The 25,291-nt window shown below is 40.0% G+C and overlaps 2 protein-coding genes across 5 annotated transcripts in view; both read right to left on the reverse strand.

Moving 5' to 3' along the window:
• MAB21L3 (mab-21 like 3) overlaps positions 1-23,055 on the reverse strand; it is a 37,409-nt gene extending 14,354 nt beyond the window's left edge. The window contains exons 1-4 of the mRNA XM_033517384.1: positions 22,973-23,055; positions 6,628-6,736; positions 2,181-2,321; positions 43-114 (exon numbers count right to left, since the gene is read on the reverse strand). Coding sequence (XP_033373275.1) covers positions 43-114; positions 2,181-2,321; positions 6,628-6,675 — 261 coding nt within the window. The 5' untranslated portion in view covers positions 6,676-6,736; positions 22,973-23,055. The remainder of the gene's footprint in view (positions 1-42; positions 115-2,180; positions 2,322-6,627; positions 6,737-22,972) is intronic.
• The window catches only part of SLC22A15 (solute carrier family 22 member 15), a 39,392-nt gene continuing 29,095 nt past the window's right edge, over positions 14,995-25,291 (reverse strand). Inside the window, exons 12-13 of one of the 4 annotated variants that reach the window (XR_001522596.3) lie at positions 22,973-23,307; positions 14,995-20,165 (exon numbers count right to left, since the gene is read on the reverse strand). Coding sequence is in view for 2 of the 4 variants with exons in the window: in XM_015633669.3 (XP_015489155.1) it covers positions 23,218-23,307 (90 nt within the window). In the remaining 2 variants the exon portion in view is untranslated. Of the gene's footprint in view, positions 23,308-25,291 lie in introns of all 4 variants that reach the window. The other 3 variants (XR_004499176.1, XM_015633669.3, XM_015633660.3) reach the window with 3 other exon arrangements.

Below are 25,291 nucleotides of genomic sequence, written 5' to 3' on the forward strand. Positions count from 1 at the left end.
AAACAAGCACAGGGATTGTCAGGCACCAGGAAGGCTTTGTACCTGGATGGATGGGTGGAATGGGCGCTTCCTCCGAAGCATAGCTGACCACTTGGCCAGTAAAGCTGGCTGATCCTGAGAGAAGCAGAAAGGAAGACAAGAAATACACAGAACAGAGAGAAAGCACGTGCTAGGTCATTCATTCACAGAGCAAAGTTGCAAGCTTCCTTGGATGCTTGGAATTTGTTAAAGGAAGACCCCCCATTACCCCCACCTTGATTAAACACTTGGCAATGCCATTGGGCAGTGCAGTACCAGTGATTAGTCTGAACTTCTTCATTATAACTTTACTGGAGCCTCCACAGCTTTGCATCAGCCCTGCACAGTTGACAGCTCCAAAAATGGTGGGCCACAACAAAAACAAACACTTAGAACTTTTAAAAATTAAATTATCGGTTTTGTTCATCTGAATTTTAAATTAATTCAGGTGTTTCATTAAAGTGTGATTTTTTGTTACATAGGTCACAGGAAAGCACTGAATACCTAAAGACTTTTCTTAACTATTCTCCACTCAGCCCTTCATATTTAGAAGGGATCTTGAGGCTTCTCAACAAATCTAAATCTCTCACCATGTTGAATTGATTCCTTTTAGCCAGAAGCTGAAAGTTCTGAAAAGTCACTGTAGATTTAACTAGATTTGACAGAAAAAAAAGATGTTGTGAAATTAAACACAGAATAATGAATACATTGACCTTCCCTGGACACAAGTCTCCTCTATGTTGAAGTATGTCAGCAACGGTATTAAGTTTCCAATTTTTTGGAAGTAGACAGCCCAAACCAAAATAATTTCTCATCAACCCATTCTTTGCTGCCCCCCATACATAGTTAGCCAGATCCTCCTAGTGTTACTTCCACAGATTTGCAACACTGGGTTCAGTTAAGCATGAACAACAGATCTACCACTTTTAAGGAAATTGATTTTGAGGATTTCTTTCAAGCAGAATTTGTTCAGATCTGCATGCTATAACACCAAGTTACTGCTCATAATAGATTGCCTTGGTGGTTTTGTACTGCTTTGCTTTCCAGAGCAGCAATTTTACCCTGACCCTGGTCCTGTCAGACCTCATTAGGCAAGCAGGTTTGTTCCAGCACAAGAGGTGGCTGGCAGACTGGCACTGAGGAACTCATGGACCAGGATGTGGCACTGTTTTACGTCACTGTGGCCATACTTATTGACAAGACTGCATGCTCTGGGATACACAAAATTCCAGAAAAGCTATGAATCTGAATGTCTTTTTCCCCAGGGCAATAGCCATGTTTCAGACTGGATGATTATATTTTGCCTCCACCTCCATACCTTTCCAGCAGCTTCATACAAAGACTTTTTCCCTTTCGGTCCCGGAGAGCTGCAAAAGTTTTCTCATGCTTTTACGTATTTTGATCTGTGAATGGCTGTGTATTAAATTTAGTAAAATGGTTGACATTAGTATTTCAACTACTTCAGAAAAGATGAAAAAGGTTGTTTTCATCTGAAGTTGTCATTGCTGTGATTGTTTTTTGTGTCTTTACTAGTTACTTTTGTGTAACGGAGTCACAAGAATAGGCAGCTTTCTTCTGTCACAGCTGGGACAGGGCATTATTATTTTCATGTCTGAAGGTCTAAAATGGGGAGGCATTTCCCTTCTCCCACTGAAAAAGAAACTCCAATCCATAACAAGGAAAAATGTATTTTTCAGAAGGAGTTTTCTAATGTTCATAGCAGAGGAAGAACTTTTAATTTTTCTTTCTTTTTTTTTTTTTTTTTTAGTGAGTTGACAGCTTTTCCACCTGTGAAAAATATGAGTCATAGCTCATGAAAGCACGAGCATTTTTTCTTACATTACTGCTGCATAAGTTTTACTTTCTGTCTCCCAAAGAGCTTTGGCTTCTGCTTGTGGATTGACAGCTCTGGCAATAGATGCTCTTTGTACACACAGCAGCTGTAAGAAGAGGCTCTGCCTGATTTACTCATCTCTCTTTGATGCTACTCTGGTTGTGAGATGTCCATGAATGAGTCACTAGAACTCCACAGGGAAGTGTCAGCACATCGTCTGTGGTGTTTTGGCTGAGGTACCTGCCCATACAAACTCTTAGATAATGGAGAAATCACTTGCTGGTTACCTAAAGGCTGCCAGAGAGTGCATTAGAGCTCTTGTTCATACCTTAATGTTCTCATTGTGAATGCCAGAGTTGGAGATAGCCTGGAATCGCACGGCCTTGTAGCTGATTTCTGCAGTCAGCTGCTGGATGATTTTCTGCACCTCCTCCACTGCTTTGGAAACCAGGTAATGCCGCCGTTCCACCTGTCAGTTCCAGGAAAGACACTTCATGTTACAGGTAATTGCAGTCTGTCGCCAGTGGGAATCAGACAAATCAGCTGAAAGCATCCTGAAACATTATGCCTGTGGTGCGCTGGGAATAAAAATTGTTCCCTGTGTATTGCAATCAATTTGCCATGAGACAGAGCTCTGAACACCAAAGGATCAATATTCAAGACTATTGAGCATTAATTGATATTTCCATGCCAACACCATTGGATGGAAGGAAAGAAGTTCATTACACAGATATATTTGTTATCAACTACAGCTACAGTCTCAATTCTTTATCCATTGGATGTAGAATACCAGTTACTCCCCTGCATATGGTAGCCATTCTCAAAGCCAGGATATGTTTAATTCCAAGAACTGACAGGACATCAAGAGTTACAGATCTGTCCATTAGTCAGGTGGTAGATGTATGTGGCATCATTTACATGCCCACCTTATACACTGAAAGTATCCACACTGTCTTTATGGCTGAAGTACAGATGAGATTCTCCTCCTAGATAGTGTGAAAGCATCTTTCCAAAGCTGGTCCCATTGGGAACTAGGTGTTTGTGTGGCTTAAAGGGTAGTTCTTCAATTTAAGAAGTAGTAGCATAATGAATTATTGAAAATTATTTCAGTGAAATGTCTGAGTCTTGAAGGACTGAGGTGAGGGCTAGACAATTCAGAAAAATATAAGATGAACCGAAGTACAAATGAAGGGAACATAAGGGTACTGTCACAATCTGAAGGAGGAGATTCAACAGGAGAAACATGAAGGAACCATGTTAGTAAAAGACATTTAATATTTCCCAAATATCCTTACACATTTACCAAAGTGAGGAGATTCAGCTACTGTTAATGAAGTTCATGAACATACTTGCCATTTCTTATACAACCAGAATTACTTACACAGGGTGAAATATTAAGACTATTTACTGCTCTTTTTTTTGATCATTTGGATGCTTTGTCTCATTTGGTGGCAGCTTTTGCTTTTTTTCTTGATTCTTCTTTTTCCTTACCATATTCTACTAAATCTTAATACTTGCAGGCAAGAAAGAAAAAAACTCAGAAACAGAGTTCATCACTTGGCTAAAGTGAATGAGAAAGTATAATTGCCACATGAAATATTAAGTGTTACAGTCTTTTGTTATTATCAAAGACCAAAAGGAAGCAAAAGCCTAAGTTAAAAATTCTGTACTGTGAGGGTGGTGAGGCACAGGCACAGGTTGCCCAGAGAAGCTGTGGATGCCCCATCCCTGGAAGTGTTCAAGGCCAGGCTGGAAGGGGCTTTGAGCCCTCATCTAGTGGAAGGTGTTACAGTCCACAGCAGGGAAACTGCACTATATGATCTTTAAAGGTGCCTTCCAACTCAAACTAGTCTATGGCTTTCAAAAATTCCTGCCCTGTTTACTCAGCATCTTCTTCAGCATCTAAACAACTCTTTTATCTTTTAAAAAATATCATTGACAAGTACTTCTTTAAAAGTCCTTTTGGATGCCTTTATGTCAAATGTTGAACTATCAGCCAAAACCACGCAAGTGTGTTGAAATGTGTCCCCAGGCCCTGGAAGGGGACAAATAGATTCACCTCTTCACAACAAGGGACCATTCAATGGACTAAAGTGGACTAGTGCTTGCCTCACAAACAATGAATGGTGATTGACTAACACTGAACTCGAAGATGAGCAGAGTTTGAATACCTTCCTCCCTCAGACAAAGTTGAGTACTTTTACTAAGCCTGAATAGCTTTTGGAAGTGGGAAATACCTCAGACAGCAGCACCGTATTCCCTTCACTGGGTTCTCATCCACCCTTGACATCCTGTTTCTTTGCTGTCTTAACACCCTGAGTCCTTTATGTTTATATAATGCCCTTTAATTTCCCCAGTAATTCACCATCCTCCTCATTCCAATTCATCCTTTTCTCTAAGAGCAGTTTTAGCTACTTACGTGTACTTTAAAAAAGAAACAAACCAAAAACCACTGAAATATTTTAGGCCATGTTAATTTTCACCTCTTCATCTCAGCTTTCATTTATGGCACTTCTCCATCTGTATCTATACTGTATCTATTTTCTCCACCTTATTTTTCTCCACCTTATTTTTGTTCATCCAGAGCAACTCCTTAGAACAGTCCCATAAGCTTGTCTTGCTCAACAAGATACCTAATGGTTTCTCCAGCAAACAAATGGTGAGTGGTAGAGAAATTTCTCCATCTCCAAGAGCTTTTAGGCAAAAAAATAGATTTTTTTAAAACTGAAAAGTATAAAAGTATACAATCTCACAGCCCAAACAGAGACTTAGAGTGCTCTCTGTATGCATTGCTCATGCTCTGTTCTCTCTAAGGGACACCTGCTGGAAACATTTTTTGCCACCTCCAGTATTCAGGGAGAATTCATTCAACCCAGCCTGGCCTCATTTAATTTTGCCTTTATCACCTACTGGCTAGGCTACAGCAGTTGTCATGAATTCTTTATAAGAGTACACACTCAAAAAAAACAGTTGAGGGAATGCCACTAAACACCTCTTTCAACGTGTACTCCCCATCACTGGAGCAGGGATAAAAGAACAATGAGCATGTGACTGACAGAGGGTGCTCACTTTAATTAGCTAACCATAATTAGCTCCCTAATCATCCTGTTGGAAAATATAACCTTCCTACAGAAGGAGGGCAAAAAATCAGAAAACAGAATGTGAGCCTGAGGAGCCAAGGCATTTTACCTCAGATACTTCTAGTACCAGCCCAGACACATTGGGAGAAGAGACATTGTAAAGCCTTTGCTGGACAGACACTTCTGTGACTTACTGGCATTCTCCTTACCAGGTCTTAACTTGAGGAATTGTGCCAAAACAAATGCACAAAACCTGAATAACAAGGTCAATTAAGATTTTATTAAGGGGGAAGGAAGCAGAATTGGGATTTACTAGGACTGTTAAGAAGATTTGGGTTTTCTCTTATTTAGCCAGCCACATCCACTTCATTCGCATTCCAATTTTTCCTTTGATGAGTTGGCTTAAGGATGAAATCTCTGGTATTATAGAGATTCACTGCACCAGGTGGTTGACCTATTTCCAAAACCAGGCAATATTTGACAAGCTGAACTGCCTGAAGGTTAGGCAGCATCACTTGGACAAGAGACTCAGGAGCAGGCAGAAACTAAGAATCCATCAGAGCTGGAGGGCTGCTAGAAAACAGACTTTCAGTATAACCTAAAATATTGGCAACTATGAGCCTCACTTAACTACAGTCTGCTTCTGTTCCCTATACTTATGGCTGTCATATGAGCATCTTCCTGTTCATGGCTTCCCTCTGTTCCCTCATTGTAGCTCTGCTTTTTAAAACTTCAGAGAAGTGTTGCTGTTATAGCTCACTGAACAGATTCTCATGGAATGATTTTCCTGTGCACCACACTGCACTCCTGAAGAAGGTATTTCTATGGGAACTTCCATACTTGCCACCAAAACATTCCCATACAGAAAACAAACCTTTTTTTACCAGCCCTTTCACTGTAGGAAAATATGTGATCCTTTACAGAAAAGAAAACCTTACACTTTCTGATTTTGAACTTATTTGTCACTTTGGTATCTTACATTTTGTTAGGGAAAGAAGAGTATTAAACAGGATCTAGCTAAGTACTGTCATGAAACATGTTAGCTTTAAAAAATGTTATGGCCCACTCAGAGCTTTTATTAAATAGTACTGTTTCATAGAGGATTTTATTCTGTTTTATTTCATTTCATAATGGGGGAAAAATTGAGTGCTGGAGTATCTTATAAAATAGCAAATGAGATTCCAGTCTGCATGTGCTAATGAGACATGTTATTTTAATCATGGTATATAGAGAAGTATCCTAAGCTGAGGTGACAGACTGATGACTGAATTCTAACAATATCTGTCTGTCTCTGCATGTAGGAACCTACATGAATCTTTCTCAGAGGCAATGCCTGGTGTCGGTCTTGGTTCGGTCAAGCTAAGACCACCCGACAGGGAGAGAGGCAAGGACCTTTCCTTAGATTTAAATGCTGGTAATTACAGCTAGTCTTAACATCTGGAATTCCAGATCAGGAACAAAAATTCAGGATACCTAGAAGAAGAGGACAAGCATCTTGAAAAATTAGGCTACCAGCAGATAAGATTCTGCAACAGAAACCTAGAAATCTCATTAGAAATGCAGTTCTCATGAAACTTCACCCAATCTTGTCTCAGAAATGAAGACAGCAGGCGAGCAACTAACTGTCAAATTTGGCACCCTTCAGAATCAACACCTAGTGTGGGAGACAGAAAATCTGGTCAGATAAAGTCTTACCTTGCTCTGGATGTAGATTTCTACATCTTCATCTGTGAATGGTTTCATGGCAAGATGGTCTTCGCTGCTCTTTAAAGTGTGAATTCACTCTTCACTCGTTCACCTGCCTCTGGAAGTAGAGGAACACTCAGAGAGAGCTGCTCAGAGCCTTCTTGCCCTTTGAAGCTCAGGTCACCTAATACCTCTGTGGATGAATAAGAGGAGAGAGAAGCAAGGAAGTATGCCTATTTTTAATAAGTTTCTTTTTCTGGTTTGAGTTACGATGGTGACATCCAGCTTATTCAGAAAACTAGCTCCAAATATTCTCCAAGTTCAATTGTTATTGTTCCTCTTATTACTTTTAAATGGTGGATCTTGCATGCAGGCATACACAAGAATATCCCAGCAACTGCTCTGTCTCAGGCCAGATCTGGAAGTGTTTTCCAGATTGCAGTGCAGCCTCAGTACATTCATGCACAGCATTATTACTCTGCATGCCACTAGTACGTCCCTGCCCCACTAGACCTTCACTACGCCCTTTCTTAAATGCTCTCAGTTATTCCTTGTTGACTAATCCACTCTCTTTCCATCTGAAAATGCATGGGTTTTTTTACACTCAGATCATTCACTGGGGTTGCAGCCTGCAGCCCCTGCTCCCCTCTCCTCTCCTCTCCTTATATCTCTTCTCTCTCTCCGGCTGTATTGACAGTAAATATTGTGCAGGCTGTCCCCTCCTGTAGCTTGCTTCGCTTTCTTTACAGTAAACAGACAGAAAGCTGCCTCTCATTTTCTGCCAGCAGCTCAGCTAACAACCCCATATGGATGATTCAGAGGCAAAAACAATTGATCAGGCCTCATTGATCCAGTGAAGCTTGGTGGCTTTTAGAAAAAAACATACATCAGCACATGGAAGGGAGTGACAGAGATGAGATCCCATGCTGCTAAGCATTCCTTATTAAGGAAAGCACACTCCACTTTCGAGTAAGATCACTATTTCCCCCGGAAAATGAACTTTGGTATCCCTTGACTAATTTACTGCCTCTATAGCAGCTGGCAAAAGGGAGCACTTGGGTGGGCACTGGGTGCTACCTCAGGACAGGCACTGTTATTCCTAGTTATCCTTCATTATGTCCTTGATTAAGTCAAATACGAAGTACATTAATTTAAGTAATTAACTGGAGCACAAATACCTGCAGGACATCTGCTTCCCCAGCACCTACAAAGCAAACCTTTCCTGCCAGACAGCTGCCATTGTCTTTTTGCTGAGAGACTCGAGGACTCCTTCACAAGACATGTAGGCATTTACTTCCTAAACCAGCTTCCACTAGAGTTGGGCACTGAAAAGGATTTTCTTGGTTCCCCACTGTTTAGGGACTCAGACCACATTCTTGCTCACTTCAAGACTTACTGGCTATCTTTCCTCTGAGGGACCAGCAGTTTATGGGAGCTCTGCTGGGGAAGCCAGATAAAAGGCAGGGTCTGAAAGAAGGCAAGGGAAACTATAGATTGGAATGGAACTTGTAGGCACAGGTTGGATGGGATTATATCCAAGCAGAGTGTACAAGAGAGGAGAATTAGCCTTTTAAATGGTCAGATTCAAAAAAAAGCATGTCCCTAAAGCATTAAGTCCCTTGTGCCCCCTCAGTCAGCTGCACATACAGCAGACAACTTCCTTAACACTCTTGACACCACTACACACTACTTTAATACTCAGAACCTCAGACATATATTATGAAGCAATGAGAGATAAAGGTGTATATATATATTGCACCTATAAGGTCCCTCCTCACGACAGCTGTCCAGACACATGATGCTGGCAGAGAGATGAAGTGCTTTTGGTCATTTTTCTTTTAATAACATACCTTATATTCATAATCTTTATTATTATAACCCATCCATTATTTCCATCCAATCCATTACCACATATTACTCTACTTACAGGATGGGAAGAGTGCTATTTGGCCGACAGTAGATACCACAGCTGATAAAGACCAGCAAAATACAGATTAGAGTGGTATGGGAGGCAGCAGCCAGTCTTGACCACGCAAGAACTTGTGTTTGTCACATGAGAACCAGATAGCAGAGAACGCAGCAGAAAAGTAGAGGCAGATGGCCAAGTGTGAAAAGGGGATGTTACTGTGGGAAAAACCTGCATCAGAAGGAAAGAGTAAAGAGAAAGGACAGTGCAGAAATCGGAACATCTGTGTGGATAAAACAGGATGTAGACACAAAGTGTGAAGAATCCAGGCTTCTCCAGTGAAGTCTACTGAGCTGATGTACTGTTACTGCAGAGAAACCTCCGTCAGACTGGTCCCCCTCAGAAACCTTCTACCATGACAGTATTGTATAAAGTAAGACTAAGGTGGAGAAAATCTGAGATGGATCCAAGCTCCAAAGGCTGATAAACACAATCTCCTGAGAAAATATTTCCTCTGAGCCTACAACTTAATTCCCCAGGCACACCAGCAAGAGGGAGTGAAGAATGGCTATTTCTTTTTCCTGTCTCTTCAAGAAACACAGAAGGAAAGAAGGATGAAGCCAGGCTCTTCTCAGTGGTTTCAAGCATCAGGACAAGAGACAATGGACAGAAACTGATGCACAGGAAGTTCCACCTAAGTATGAGAAAGAACTTCTTAAATGTGGGACTGATCAAGCCCTGGAACAGGTTGCCCAGAGAGGTTGTGGAGTCTCCCTCACTGGAAACAATCCACAACTGTATGCAATCCTGTGCCATGTGCTCTGGGATGACCCTGCTTGAGCAGGGAGGTTGGACCAGAAGACCCACTCTTTTGTGAAAAGCTCACAACAGCTTCATGGAGATAAAAAGCACTCTACTGAAGCCAGGCAACCATGTGAAAACAAAACCACAAAAGGTCTCTTCAGTTCTAGTTAGCTCACAGTCCATCAGATATCATGGACCTGAGTACTGTTGAAAGCTTTTGAACTTGATTAATTTGGCAAATTAAACTCCCAAGTATACTTGTTGCTAAGGAGATTCCCATCCACACTGAGAATGGCTACCTTTTTGACACCTCTGAATCCCTTTCTTTTCTAGGGATTGTTAGAAGTGCCTTAAGCCCCTGCTGGAGTCCAGGCATATTTTTGAGAGACAATTTCTCCAGACAGTTCTTGCTGAAGCACTGCAACCTGCCTTCCCTCTTTGGTGGTGTCCCAGGAGGTTTTCAGCATCACATACCTAATTAGCCAACCACAGACACCCAAATTCTGCTTGATGAGAATCCATTGATTTATATAGTTTCTCTCAAGTATTTTCAAGCCACACTTCAATACTTTGGTCTTCTCAAGTCACAGTTCACTGCCTGCTGAAATGATTCAGCTATATTACATCACCCCATTTATATTATTTCAGTTCCCACTTCATAGTAACTTGTAATGGAATTCAGATTGTGGCTAATTTCCTTTGTTTATTTACTTAGAAGTACTCTTTGAAGAGGATTTAGAAATTTCCTAGTATCTGCAAAAACACTGAATCTGTAGTATATAATTTTCCTTCATGCTGTTGGCAATATGCAGGACTGAATATGATTTTGGATCTGTGAAACCCTTGTGAATGTATTCTGTGAATATATGCCTTGAATGGTATTAGATTGGCTCTTGTATCTTCTGAAGATGCCAATTACTGATGCTTTCCACGCTTGCTTGGCTTTCCTTTCTTCACTCTTCAGTTTCACAGATATGACAAAGACATTTCAAACCTACAATCAAAAGTAATCTGAACTGTGAACTGCACAACAATGAAGAAATCACCAACATCTTGTAAATAAGAGCAGTGGTATTAACTGCACAGGGTTGTCCAATACTGTGCCTTTTTCTGTTGGGCAACTATTTAGAAAAACTATTCATACGGAACAGTGAGCATGTATTAAAAAGCCTCTGCTAAATCACACAAATGAGTCAGTCCGATGTACCACTTGTGACTCACAGATGATCTGCAGTGGCAACAAATAAGCCCTGTTGAAGATGCTGCCTTCCAGATGAAATACAACTCTGAATTTCTAGTTGCTAATGATGACCCATCTCTTCTTGCTCTAATTACCGGAGGCATTAAGTCTGTTGCATTAGCTGAAGCATGTACTTGGGTCAAGACAGACTACTAAACCAAATGATCCCAACAGATTTAATAATCTCTGACAGTTCTCTTGCCTTCTTAAACTGTTGTCCCATTTCTCCCCATTAGTGGATTAAGTGACTGTGCAAAATGAGTAATTGTAGCTTGAATCCCCTATAACATTTATGCTGTGACAGTCGTTAGTACTGTTCAGCCTCCATTCAGAGGCTAGCAGCATAACATAATCAGGCTTTTTGGGGGCAAAAGTTCTGGGAATTTGTTTGGGTTTTTTTCCACTTTGTCTTTTAACAAGTTGATATGAGCAAAGGGGATACTTCAATGACAAAAGCCTGGGATGGACTACAGGGAAAAGAAAGTCCTGCTAATTCACTGTGACAGCACCAGAATCACACATGGGTGCCAAATTGAAATGCTTCTCCACTCATTCCCTCCCGTTACCAATCAATACTTGGCAGACTCAAAAATGCTCCGAATGCCTGTGCTGCTCGTTCTCACTGCCACACGTTCTCACATTAGCCTTGGGCCTGCACTTCATACCATGCAAGTTAAAGGTTTATATCCTTTCCAAACTAAGCACAGCATTGGACCAGGTCCAGTGGTTTATAAAACCTGGTATCTTTTTTCCGTTTGTGGTCATACCAGACACGTCAGAAAAAGGCAGATAGCTTTTGCTAGAAATGAGTTCTCTTAACCTGGGAAGAGATTTGAAACCCAAAATTATTTACAGCCTGAATCTTTTCAGGCTGCAGTGTATTATTTCCAAAGAAAGTGATCACCCCAGGATCACTGGCTGAGGATGTGAAAAATTCTGAAAAAGGCTGAGATTATAATGCTACTAGCCACCACCAACCAGCCTCGAGTAGGAAATTCATCAGAATCCAGTCCATTTTGCAGCTGCTGTTAAGCATCAAGTCACTGGGCAGCAAACATAAATCACACAGCAGTGCTTCTAGTATTGCCAACATCACTGAGACCCAGTGTGGTGATGTGTTCAGGGTCTGGAAATTTCCATGTTTAAAATGGTCAGCTCAGACAATGGCAGGAGAGGCAGGAATCTGAGAGCCCCGTCCGCATCAGCTCCGAGGCTTCCAGGAGAGTTTACTGAGATGCTGAGCAGGAAAACTGTCATTCTGACTTCTGAATCCATGTACTGTCCTCTAAAAGTTCACTGTAATAGTTTAAGTTCAGTGCATCATAATTTAAACATAAAATATTCCACTAGACCATTTCCAAGCATGTCTAAGGATATTTTTCCTCTATGTTTTATCCATCACTAAACTACAACGGATGTTCTACTGTTTCAATCAGGATGTCCCACCATCTTGAAAACCTACCTGCAGCCAACAGCCACAAAAATGAGAACCTTCCAGCACTTTTATTTATATAGGTAAATAGCCTGCATGCCAAAAAGGAAATACTTGATGCCACTGATTTAAACACATGGCTAGAAAAACAGCATCTGGAAAAAACGTTTTTGGCAGAGCACAGTGCAACTGGGAAAACTTTTAGCACTGGAAGTCTTTTCAGGTGAGAAAAAGCTGCCTCACTTTTGATCTCAGCATGGGTTTGCTGGTTATTTTCAGGTGTCAAGAAAAGGATTTTAAATCTAGAGGCACAGTAACTTGGGACAGACAGACCAAACCCATGATCAAAAAGAGCCAAACCAAGAAGCGTGCTTGCAATGATGCTCTGTCAAGCAGAGGGGCTGAATGAGACTGGATCACTGCATTTCCAGGAGCTGGTATTTTTTATTTTTTTTTCATGACTGCTCTCAGAGCACAATGTTAGTTTGTATTATTTTTACACTTTGCTGTTTTGTACAGATTGACCTGATTCAGAACATATTGCTTGAGTCCAAGGCAGTTTGAAGCAAATTGAGTAAATTACCAGTGCTAAGTGAGAATAGTCACTCCAACACAAACTCACTTGGGAGAGAGAAGACTCAGACTGGCATCCCTGTTTATGTGCTTCATCCAGTTACTGACTAATAAAAAATGTACGAGAGTTCACTGGAGCCAGAGCTAGAAACTAGGTCTCATATATCACAGGGCACTAACAGTTACATACCCATAAGATCTACTGCCTTCTCTTGATCAAAATACAATTACTGCAGAACAAACAGGTCAATTTGAGCAGGGAAACTGAGAAGGGTCTCCAGGCCCAAAAAAGTCTGGTCCCCAGGAGCTATTTTAGAGTGCCAGAAGAAATACATGTGTGGGAGAAGAGTGAGAATAAAAAGCTAAACAAAACAAACAAAACAAAACCCTGTTAACAACATAAAAGAAACAAAAACCCCCCATCCCCTCCCACCCAACCAAACCCCACAAAAAGCCCCCAACAGAGTGAAGACAACTGACAACCACATTCTGTCTGAACCATGTGAAAAGCAGATGTGTTTTTGTATGATCTTGGTTAGCAGTACTGCCAATCTACTATAAAAGCTGTCTGATCAAACTCCTCAGCTTGCCACCCTGTATACAAAGGTCAAAGATACCAAACTTCCCAGGTGATCCTTAGGATATGTCAACTTGAAAACTGTGTTGTGTCCCAGGGCTAACATGGCACTGCGGAGAGGATGGAAGGGAGAAGCTGAAGAAGCAATCAGGATTAAAGGAAGATTCTGCTAATGTACCTGTAGAAGTGTCTTCAGAACAGCACAGGGGAAGGCCCAGACAACTACATGCTTTGTGTGGGAAGAAAGCAGGGGAGGAGAGTCACTGGGGCTTTGCAACGCATGGGCCCAGAGGGAAACAACTGCCACAAGGGCGCAATTACTGTACAATCAGAGCACCAGCAGAAGTGAGAAATAATTTGCTTTTTATTAGAGGTATGATGTATGTGTCACAAAGCAGACCAAGATAATTAGCAAACTAGTGAGAACAAGCCTTGTCAGAATCTACAGAGGCTTCAGTCAAGTCTTTTCAGAGAATTTCTAGACAGACCAGATAATGACCTGCGTAGCTACACACTCCAGCTTCAGTCACTGGAAGATGAGCTAACAGCCTCCAGAGTCCAAGCTATGTCTGGCTAACACATATGCTATTCTTTCAGTCTGTAACTTCTGAAGATTCATCATTCTCAAGAGCAGGCAGCAGGAGAAAGAAAGCAAGCAATTTAATTCTTAAGCAAACACTTCCTCCTTCATCTCAGCCCATAAAACTATACAGCATCAAGCTAATTCCCATAATCAGCTGCCCAGCCCTTTCCCCCTTTATTGGCTGTTTTGTGCAGTCAAAGCCAAACCGCCAAAGGGAGAGGGTCAATCGTTTGTGCTGCATCTGCTCCAGGCAGTGATAGGCCACGGGACAGATATTCAGGGCTAGAACTAGTTAAATGCAGATTCAGGGCACTGAAAACGGGAGTGGGGGAGGAGAAACAATAGTGGAACAAAACCACCGGGAATATGCAGAGCAAGTTGCTTGGCCAGGCTAGTGCACGAAGGAGCAAGCCATCTCTCTGCTCCTTGGGTTTTCACAGAGGCAGGTAACGGGCAGATGTGCTTCAAATGGAAAATGAGGTAAATAATGCTACCAGCTGTCTGGTGGGAGAGGCACAGTTTGGGTCAGCATTCACAGGAGCACAGGGTTATTTGGTTTCTGCTGCCAGGGACTCCATGAACTGCTCTGTAACAAAGCAAAGGCCGGCACAGAAAACAATCAAATGGCAGTTCAGAACAGAGCACTGATCCCTACTCCCCCACAGTCACTTTTTCCAGATTCTGACAGATTCTTTGCCACTGGACAGGGGGCAGGAAATGCAGTCAAGCTATTTATCACCTCATTGCCAGGTAATGAAGACAAATGTTCAAGTTCTGCCATTCCTTGAAAAGTTATTTTGGCAGGAGTGCTAAGGACAGGGACTATGGCCTTGTGCATTTGCATCCCACTTTAAGAAGGGGTGTTTAAGAGACAACTAGAGCTCAAGGGAACTCACCCAGTACATGTTAGTATCACCACCACAGACATTTTGCTATGCTAAAGCCCCCAAAGTGTTTCCAGTCTTTCAACATCAATCAGCACAACTGAAGCCAGTAGTAAATTGATTCTCACATTCCACTGGTGCCAGTTTTTGTTAGAAATGATTTGTGATAGATATGGTGGAATATATTGATTAGTACTGACAGTCCCAGTTTCCCAGGCGCTTTGTAGCACTGACTTTCCAAAATGACCTGCTTTCCACCTTGTCAATTTTCTTCTGCAGAGTCCATTAGAAATATCTATTCTATTCTGAGAGCTTCATGTCCTTCCAGAAAACAAAACAAAAGGGTCAGGCAAGTAAAAAAAATCAGTACAATAAAATAGGTTTGTGGTGTTGCAAAAGAACTTGTTTTTATTGAGACATTTTGTGTCAAGGGAAGAAAAGGCACAAAATAAGTTACAAAGACATTGGATGAACTGTACGAGTCAGAGAGGCAGTATCAGAGCTGTTACAAATCACCTAAAAGTTGACTTACTAACATAGGTTAGCCTCTATAAAATTCTTTAAAAAAAAGATGTATTTAAAATTACTGAAATAATTCACAGATTAAAAGAGAAAGTGAAGACCACTAACATTAACTTTTGACTAAATTCACTTGGGCTTACCCATCATCACCCCCTCTTAGTAGACAGATAACTGGAAAATATTTAATATTACAGAATTTTTTAAAAACTCTTTAACATATTGTAAATTAAGAACCTGATATTTACTTTTCGTACCTCCAGTGAAGTACAATACATACAGGTAAGGCAGTATGCATAGGAAATACATTAAGAAAACAGAATAGGTAAGTGCAATTATTCTGAATATTTTAACATTTGTTATGGTCCCTCACCTATGGCAAAAAACATCTTAAAAAGATGGATCCAACAGCTGTTCACAGAACATATGAATATATCACCATAAAAGGTCTACTGTGGAAAAGCTTATGCTGTTTTCAGTTGTGACTTCTCAGATGAAGTATTCTACAAACAGACTTTCCAGCAGTACAGATCTGAGTTAACAACAGCACACTAATACAGTCAAAGAAGAGAAAATACTTCTGAAATATATCAGTCCTCAATTTAACATGGGAAGGCTCATAACACTCAGTACTCCATTAATCCAAATTAAATATTGAACAGTACACACATCAACTATATACAACTTCATTTTTGAACTGACTCTGCTCCCCCTGCCCCTGTTACCAGTTTCCTGTTCCTCAGCTCTCAGCTGGCAAGGACTTTTGATTGTTAGTTCAAATTAAACAGGAATGGGAAAACAATGCAGAAGTCTACAGGATACAGAGACTACACAAAGATTTGTTTTCATGATGATGAAAGGTGGAGCAGCAAAAAAAAAATAGTTTATCCCTTTGGCTGGTCCTCTGGTCAAGAGGAGGTCTAAGTTCTGTCTTCTTAAATCAGCAAGGATGTGAATGCAGAGAGACACAGAGCTTGGCTATAAATGCCTGTTTATGTCCTTAGGAGTTTCAGTTACTTGACCTAAGACAGGGCTGGAAATGCCAAGAAAAAGAGATCACAGTGCTACAACAGGATGAGGAAAAAGGAAAGCCCACGCCAGCACAAGAGAAACTGAGAGACAGCTGAGCAGGAGAAACACCAAAGGAAAATCATCCTGAGCAGAGGCTGAGAGTCGACTCAAAAGGAGCTACAACTCCAAAAGGGACTGTGGCTGGTGATGGAACCCACAAGAGAGCAGCAGAACAAGAAACAAAGAGCAGTGAATAAACAGAAGCACAACAGACTGATCCCAGTCTCCTGTGCTGCCTGTTGCCTTGCTGAAGGGACTGAGCATGACAAGTAGCCAGGGAACCGAAAGATGGCATGAGGAAAGAGAAGGAAGACCAGTGTCTGGAGAAAAGCAGCAGTATTTTCCTTAAGTGGTTTCATTTTTAATTCCAATACCAAAGCAGTAACAAAAAACTCTAACTGGCAATAAATGAAACTGATTAAAGCCCTGACTCAAAACTTACTGCCCCTGAAAAGTCACACCTTCAGTTGACATTTGTATAAAATTAAGAGCTTTCTGTCCCTTTTCAAGGCAAACAATATATACAGAAAAGCCATGTTCTAACTGTAATTATGATGTTTCTTGAAAGTTCTTAATCTTTTAACTAAATTTAAAAGGCCTTTGATAAAACCTTTAGAAAAGGATGACTTGAGGACTTTAAGTCATGGATTCCCACACAAATTAAAAAAGGAAATATTTTGTAGTTTCCCCAAATCAATTAAATACAAAAGTGACCAAAAAAAAAGAGCTCAACATAAAAGAGGTAGTTTAAAAAAATCAAAATACTATTTGATTCAGAAAGCAAATGTAATACAATAAAAGTATCCATATGAAAAATGTAATTCCTATTTCCACATTATGCAAATTTTAACAAGAAAATAATAAAATTTGGGTTGCATTTTGAGGAGTAAAAGTACTAGAAACCAGTATTTTAGAGGCATATTTGAAATCAAAGCATACACAACTCTCATCACAAATCACCTAGCAGCTGTTTGCTCTAATGCAATTTTCATCAGTATCTGCAAAACTGATTTTTCCTACAGACTAACATCAGAAATGCCTGTCTCCCAACTAGGCTCCCAAAATTTAAAAACATTTTGTTTGAAAACAGATGTATCAGACATCTGTCCCAGGATATTTTTAAGTAAATACAACTTTCAATGCTGGCAAAGATTTTCTTACCACCATACTTTTTGCCTGGCTCCTGCCAGGTATATATGTGAGCACCTCAGATGTGTTGGTGGGAAGCAGTAACATGCACGATAAAGACAGATTTCCTCTAGAAACCTTTAGTGAATGAGGACAGAGAAGTATTTAAACATACTCCATCCTACAATCTTGCTGTATACACCCCATGGTCCCCCTTTATTCGGTACACATAGCAGAGAATGGCTTGAAAGAAGTAATCTTTCTTCTGGGCCTAATCAGCCCTTGCAGCACCAAGTTTTACCCACCTGCTTTTTTGCTGACAAACATGCAGCCATGACAAAGCTGACTTGCAGTGAATATTAGTTGCAATAGGGATTTAAATTCCATACATTGTTATTTTGCAAAATCTCAAAGTGTGCATTTTATAAAAATCTGCAAGACCCCAAGAAGCTCCATGCAAACTGTTTACCACCAATGCTAATTTGTAAGATTGATGAATGAACTAAAAAATTCCAGTGTGCAGTTTTTTACCAGGTTTTATCACTCCTAAACTTTGACATTTGCAACTCAGAATGAAACAGGTTCTACAGATTTTTCCATAATGGCTAGATGGCATAAATGCTCAATGTTCTACAAAACCAGCACTGTAATCCTTCATTTAATTTCTTTGGTTTCTCAGAAACAAAAGCTACTTAAGTGAACTGAGCAATGAAAGACAAGCAAACAAAGGTAACCCTCTGTCCCTATAGTTTCAGGGATGCTTGTAAATACCAGTTCTGCATGGATAAATTCTAAATGAAGGCAGCTAGAACTAGTTTTGGACTATTGCTTTCCAGCAAAAACTGTCTTTGGCACTTATATAATCCAATTCTGTGATGCTACTTTACACATAGTCCCATATAAAACTGACTGAGGAAATTAAAGACTCCTTTTATAAAACAGGCACTTCAAATTAAATAAAAAATTCCCTGTTCCCTATTAGGCAATACAAGAGCATTTTTCAGAATGACAGAAACAGAGAGCAGTACCAAAATTAAGATGAGAAAGTTCAGGAAATTCAGACTATCTGTGTAGAAGTTTTACCCAGCTCTACACTAGCCTTAAATAACATTAGCACCTGGAAAATCTGAAGGCTACAATAGACATTAAATATTAAATTAAAATTAAATTAAAATAAAATTAAAAATTAGCATTCATAGCATGGAAAAATCAGGTATAAATTTGTTCACTCTCCAATTCTACATTTAGATCTGCCAGAGAGGTGCTCTTACCTAGGTGTCTTTCTACCACGTATCTTGCAGTAAGATACAATGAATGAGACTCAAAATACAGCTATACCCTAAGTCTCCTGTTTTTTAAAAGCTGAATATAGACATTTCTGAAACAAGCATTGTGTCAGGCCAGACTAACTTGTACCATCAAATGACAGCACTGCTCTTGGGCTTTTTTGACATCTTTACTGCAAGGCTCACAGTCACAGATTCAGCTGTGTCAAAGAGCATGACCAGTAAGCTCTCACAGGGTGGGAAAAGGGATAAATAAAACAAAATACTACTAACCCAATTCAGGAACAAGAGTTTGAGCTCAAATGTTCCCTTTAACACACTCCAGAAAAATTCTTCACTTTCCCCTTTTCCTCAGTACAAGAAAAACATTCACTTGCAAACTGCTTTTACATGCTGCGGTGAAATACACTGTAAAATGCATGGCTCAACTGTATTCCCCATGGTTCTGTAAATGATATCCTACTAACATCAGAACATCCACAGAGTTTGGAAATGCTGGCACAGACTGCACACTTTGAGCTGATGAGCATGTGGCTCCCATCCTTAAAGCCTTGACGGTAACTACGGTGGAAACAAGCTACAACCTGCTCCACGTTAGTTAGGTGTCTCTGGAGAGGCTCTTCACTCAGCATCCTGACCTGAACAGAGTCATCTCTGGCTCTCCTTTAACACAGAGCTTTGTGTTATTTTTTTCATTCATTTTTAACACAGAGCATTCATAACACAGAGCAAAACTTCAAGTTTTTGGTATGTCAGGGGGTCTCTGAACAGCACCTTCCCAATTCCTAAATAGAGAGCACTAGCTTTGTTTTCAGGAGAAATTTTAAAAAATAAACTTGTCAAATCACTCTTGTATTGTATTATCTTCAGCCTACCAAAAGAAGCCAGGTAGTAAAATCCTTTTAGAAGGCTGAAGTATAATTTCACAAGTGGTTGTATGATAAACAGAACAAATAATTCCAACATTCCTGTCCTAAAGGAAAACTGGCAAATTAAGCCATAATGACCAGTTATACAACAATCTCCAAAACAGGGCTTTCCAATTTTAATTATTTTGGTGCAATGCCATTTCATAAAGAAGCTGAGTCCAAAATAAAAGAGGCAGGCCACATTTTATTTTGATCCAAAGTAACGTTTCATCACAGAAGAGGCAGTGCTGAACACAACAGATATTAAAAAGGAAATTATGAAACTGATATCCCCAATATGACATCCTGGAACCAATACTAGCTCTGAAAGCAGAAGCTTCAAGTCAAGACAAGGAGAAAGAAGGGTATTTCTATCTGACAGCTGCTATTTTGTGTTTTCACTTACCCTCACCCTAGAGTGTTTCACTTGAATCCTCCATTTATTTTTTTTTTTACTTCTTCCAGCTCATTCTCCTCCATGCTGCCTCACATGACCTGTCACTCTCCTTCACTCTTAGCTGTATCCACTTATCTCTTGTGAGCTCCCCATGTGTTTGGGATTCTGCTGAGACCTGACTATTCAGCACCATGGGAAAGGCTCTCTCCTCTCTAGCATAATCCCACTAAGTGAGCTACCTGGAAAATAAAAAATATAAGAATATCACAGCCAAAGGAATCCAGAGAAGAAATTCCATCTTGGGAAAAGTGGTACCTTAGTGCCTGCATAACATGAAAACAGCTAACAGTACTGGCTACTCCAGCAAAAAACATGGCAGAAGATTATCATACTGCACTAAACTCTAGCAAGGATCCTGGTCTCAGACTCATAGCTCTACAACATGCAGTAAACTGATGTATCTAGTGCTGCATCATCCATCCTCTGCTTTCCAGGAACTCCTCATGGCAAACTTACTACCCAGACACTGAGATACAACTATCTCAATATTGTAAAGCATTACATAGCATGGGGAAGAAGAAAAGTGATCTTAGAGGTTTCTGTACCAGAAGGCCAGTTCATACTAAAAAATGAACAGCCTCAGGAAAGAAACTTAATGCACCTAATCGATTTGAATTTCAGAACACAAAGCTGGAAAGCAAAGTCTGATACTACATTGCTGAGCTCCTCCTGCAGGGATTCTCTCCTCTAAACTTTCTGAATTAACTTATGGGAAAGTAACAATAGAAGATTTAAAATTCCTTTTTAAATATTCCCTTTAAAATTCCAAAGGTGAAAACATGAGACAGATTTAAGGTTAAAAAAGGAGCAGCAATTCCGATACAAAAAAAAACCCTGCTAATTTTGTCTTCACTCTTGTTTTTACAATTTCACATATATATAGCAATGATGTAAAAGTGCCTGAGTGGTGAGGTAAATTTAATTTTTAGTTGAAGACTCACAAAATCTAGCTCAGCTCCTGCAAAGAGTAATCTTCTCCACCTGAACCATTACAGCATCCTACTGTTAATGAAAATTCTACTGAGGGTCTTGTGGCATTACACAGGGTTGCCAGGAGCAGATAATGACAGTTCATGACTTATTCTACCCAACACCCAAAGAAGGACAGAGGCAAAAAATACCTAAAAGAGCCTGTTGGCTCTTGGCAACATGTTAATACTGCCAGGCTTACTGATGTTTGCCACCGGCAATAAAAAGTCATTCTCCCAGCTGTCTGTAAATTAAAGTGTGAGTAAAAAATTTAAAAATATTTGAATTGATTCAGCTTTTCTAACTATTTCTGAGTACCTTATTTGGTTAAATTTTCTTATACACAAAAGGGCCAAATAAGGCAGAAAGACCACCCAGTTGGGTTAAAAAGTGCCACGTGTAGAACATCTACTCAATAGTCTGGTGGAAAAAAAGGAGTGAAGACCATGAGTGAGAATTCTTCCAGTGACCCTCACAACACAGGCAAAAATCACAACAATATTGATAGATATAGATAGTCCATAGGGACTAAAGTTCCCAACTTTGCTCACAGTCAATACCTGGATCAAGTTCAGACCCAAGTGGAATGCTGCATGTGTGAAAGTGCAGGCTCTGGGCTGCCCTCTGCACAAACCAGGGCAGTTGCACTTTGCTCAGCATTACAGTGCCCAGTGAACAAAGTTCAAGCAGCTAGCTGCAAACTTCAGATGCTGTTTACTTGCACTTCCTTGCAGAGTAAAGGAACATCCCAGTTTAATCAGGAAATATTCAGCAGACAGCTTTTTGATATTTTTGGACTCAACTTTTTTAATTCTAAGATATGCAAAAAGCGCTCATGAGCCTGAAAATATATTTGCTGCCATTGTGTGGCACTCGGCTAGGAATTCAAAAGTAGGAAGACTAACGTTTTATGGAAACCAATCTGAACAAAGAGAAAGACACAGGCTAGAGGATGAAGATAACAATGTCATCAAGAAAACGGAATCTTTGTAAGGCCTCATTTTTGTAGCTGGAACATTTCACATATTCATCTTTCCTACTACAGGATTCCATATCCCTCTAATGAAGGACTTACAAGAAAGTACAGTGAAAACAGGAAAGGGAAGTTGTTTTCTATAACAAGGTCAAATAACCAAGTACTTGAGCAAGCACTGTTTAAAAAACATCAAGTAACCAAAAAGATCCAGAGAGATTTTCTTTCTTTTTGAACAAAAGCCTTAGCTACACACAAGATTTTAAAATAAACACTAGCAGCTGACAATAATACCCAAAATATAATAGCACCCCACAGTTCCTCTTACCACTTCAGAGTTAAGCCTTTTCCAGAAATAAAGACCCAGATAGGTCAGCAAACGTAAGCTATACATTCTAACACACCACACACACAGTATGTAATAAATACCTCACCTTTGTCACACCCAGGAAATATCCATCACAGAATCACTCCACAGAGAAGTTGCTGAGCTTCAATAGTTATGGCAAAGTGAGGACAAGGTAAAAGTAGGCAAAGCTATAAACAGCCATGCTGAGATGTGGGGAACATGTGGCAAAGATATGCACAAGACAGCCCAAGAAAAAGCTTCGTGTATGAAAAGAAGGAAAAAAGTCAGTAACGTTCCTTATGTTTGCAGGCTTTGTGGCTGCTCTTTTGTGTAGTCCTTCCTCCCAGCCTTCCATTATCACTAAGTTAAAGCCCAGCTCATGACTAACCAGCTGCACCTGTAACTCTGCACAGGTGTGCACACAGAGAAACCTTTTGTTCACAGCTGCCTCTCTACTGAATATGCAAAAGTCATTTTAACAAACAATTTCAGCAATTTGTTCCCATTGCAGTGGCACACAGCACTTTCACCCTTATGGAAAAATAGAGTGGTTGTTTCCAAGTTTACCAATTTGTACTGAAACAAAATCCATCACCTTGAAAATAAAATACTAACACATGTGCACTGATGATCTGTCTAAGTCTAGGTTATTTCCTGGGCTTTTGAAATAAATCATCCCACTCTTGCTGTCTCACCTGGCTTCAAATGCAGTCCATGCACTGTCATTCTGAACCACAAGAATTGGAATGGCTGCCTCATATGGAGAGCATCAGTGATGTCATCAGACTGAACAGTACTCAAATCCCTCTCCTAGTAAAGAAAAACACAGGCACTTGCCCAATTGCCCAACCCTGCCTGGCAAGCAAGGTCCCCAGTACTTGTCATACAGCTGGACTGACTGGGCAAGAAGAGGCATAAAATAGGCCAGCATGTCTTCTTTTCATTGCTTGATCATATGAGTCTCTTCATCAGCATCATAGAACTCCTCATCTTCACTTCCACTCCCTGTAGAGCTGTCTTTGTCTCCAGACTAGAAGCAAAAAGGAAGTTGTTCATTACACTGAAGCCATTAAATTAATCTCAACATATATGAGCATGAACCATTACACTTCTATGGAATGCTGGTAGAGAAAAAGGAAGAAAGCACAGGTCAAACCACTGTATTGAAACTTCATAGAAGACATTATGTGAATTCAGATTTAAATCCTTGATTCTTCAAAGTATCTTTAAAAGACATGGGGTTGTAGTTAGGAGGGACTTTCTCTGCTCCACCAGTACACTAGAGAATAAACACAGGAGTGACTGGCTAGAGTGGCTCTGAACTGGTAATCTACTAAACTTGCTTAAATTTAGTCTGAGGTGGAGTCTCTTTGTGCAGGGCTACTGGAAACAGAGTAGCTCACCACAGCTCAGAACACAAATATTACTTGTTTAAGCAAAGCTTCTCCATCCAGAATTAGTACTTTTCCTTAGGTAGAATAGACATTTTACTGTGCAAATTGAATTTAAAAAATCCCCCTGCAATACTAAATGAAAGTGTTACGGAAAAGGGAAAAAAACATTACCATGCTGTATGTTCATAAGGGAAAATCCCTGTTATAGGCATACCTACTCCAGGCAGAGTACTTTCCACAACATAATTTATACCACATACCCAAAATAAAGTCAGCTATTACAGATAATTTTTTCTTTGGCCAGTGTAGTATTTTTCCAGAGAACTGACACAAATTATTTCAGTTAAAAAGACTCTCCTGCTAGTATAAACTCTATCTAGTTTAATTATTTAGGATTTTTTCCCCAGTATGCTTACATCCATCCTCTTTAAAGACCTCTGCCTGCCTAGTCATATGCTAAGAACAGTGAGAGAGAGGGTGAAAAATAGAGAAATGGAAATAGTGCTCCTGACTGACAGTACAATGCAAGCAAAATCTGTAGCTTTAGATCTCTCTTCAGAGGAGCTTTGCTAGAGCAATGTGTGTTAACTGCAAAGAAATTTCAAGCAGTTTGAGCACTACGACCTGTCAGAAGATGTAAAGGGAATCATGTTAGGGTTTTTTTTCTAGACTTCTAAAACTATTTGAGGAAAGTCAGGCTATCACTGGATGCTGTCCAACTTGAATATCACATTCATGTATGTTAACAGGAACAAAACCTCCACTCTGGGCAATCAGAACACATGTTATCTTGAAAATGGTACAAAAGGACAATGGATTCCACAGGGGGAATTCAGGGTATGCCAAATAAATTCTAAATCTTTCTCACAACAGCTTCATAAGACCTCTCACGGCCTTGTCAAATAGGGTTAATGTTTAACAGCTTTCTATTTTATCAGCACTTTCTTTGTGAGCTTTAAAATAAAATCCCTAATATGTCACAGACATTCCAGATATAACTTCACTGAAGTTACAGGATTAGTTAAGGCCTGAACCAATGACTTGTTCATTCAAATTCAGTAATTTTAATCCATCTGGGCAAAATGTTCCTGAAGAGCATTCGGAACAACACCCCCTTTCATGGGTCCTGTTCAGGTTGGGATTTTTCAGAAGACTACAGAAGCACAAGCAAGTAAGATTTAAACCTGAGAGGACTGACTGACATAAGCAAACCAATTTGACAGACGATACTTGTCACCTCAAAGAGTAACACTGACTGTAGCTAGTAAAAGAGGAAAATAAAAATGTGACTTCCCACCTCTAAGCTGTAACACCTGCACTGCTTACAAAATTTGCTTTCGTTGGTAAACCATCTGCACAATTAAGACATAATAATCATGTAATTACCAAAATAGCAGGTGATGTAAATGTATATGATGGATTTGTGTAGTCAGCAAGAATGTGGTGCCATAACACATTATCCAGTATGGTTGAAAATGTTTATAAAGTAAGCATGTAAAGTAGCTGAAGTATAAAATGAATGGTTAAAGGGCTGCCTTTTTCAGCCTTTCTTCAAGGGTGCTTTTGTCACTAAACTGTGCTGTCCTATCAAGAATTATTACAGATAAACTTGGTAAACAA

Source organism: Parus major, chromosome 1, assembly GCF_001522545.3.
Source record: "Parus major isolate Abel chromosome 1, Parus_major1.1, whole genome shotgun sequence".
Classification (NCBI taxonomy): domain Eukaryota; kingdom Metazoa; phylum Chordata; class Aves; order Passeriformes; family Paridae; genus Parus; species Parus major.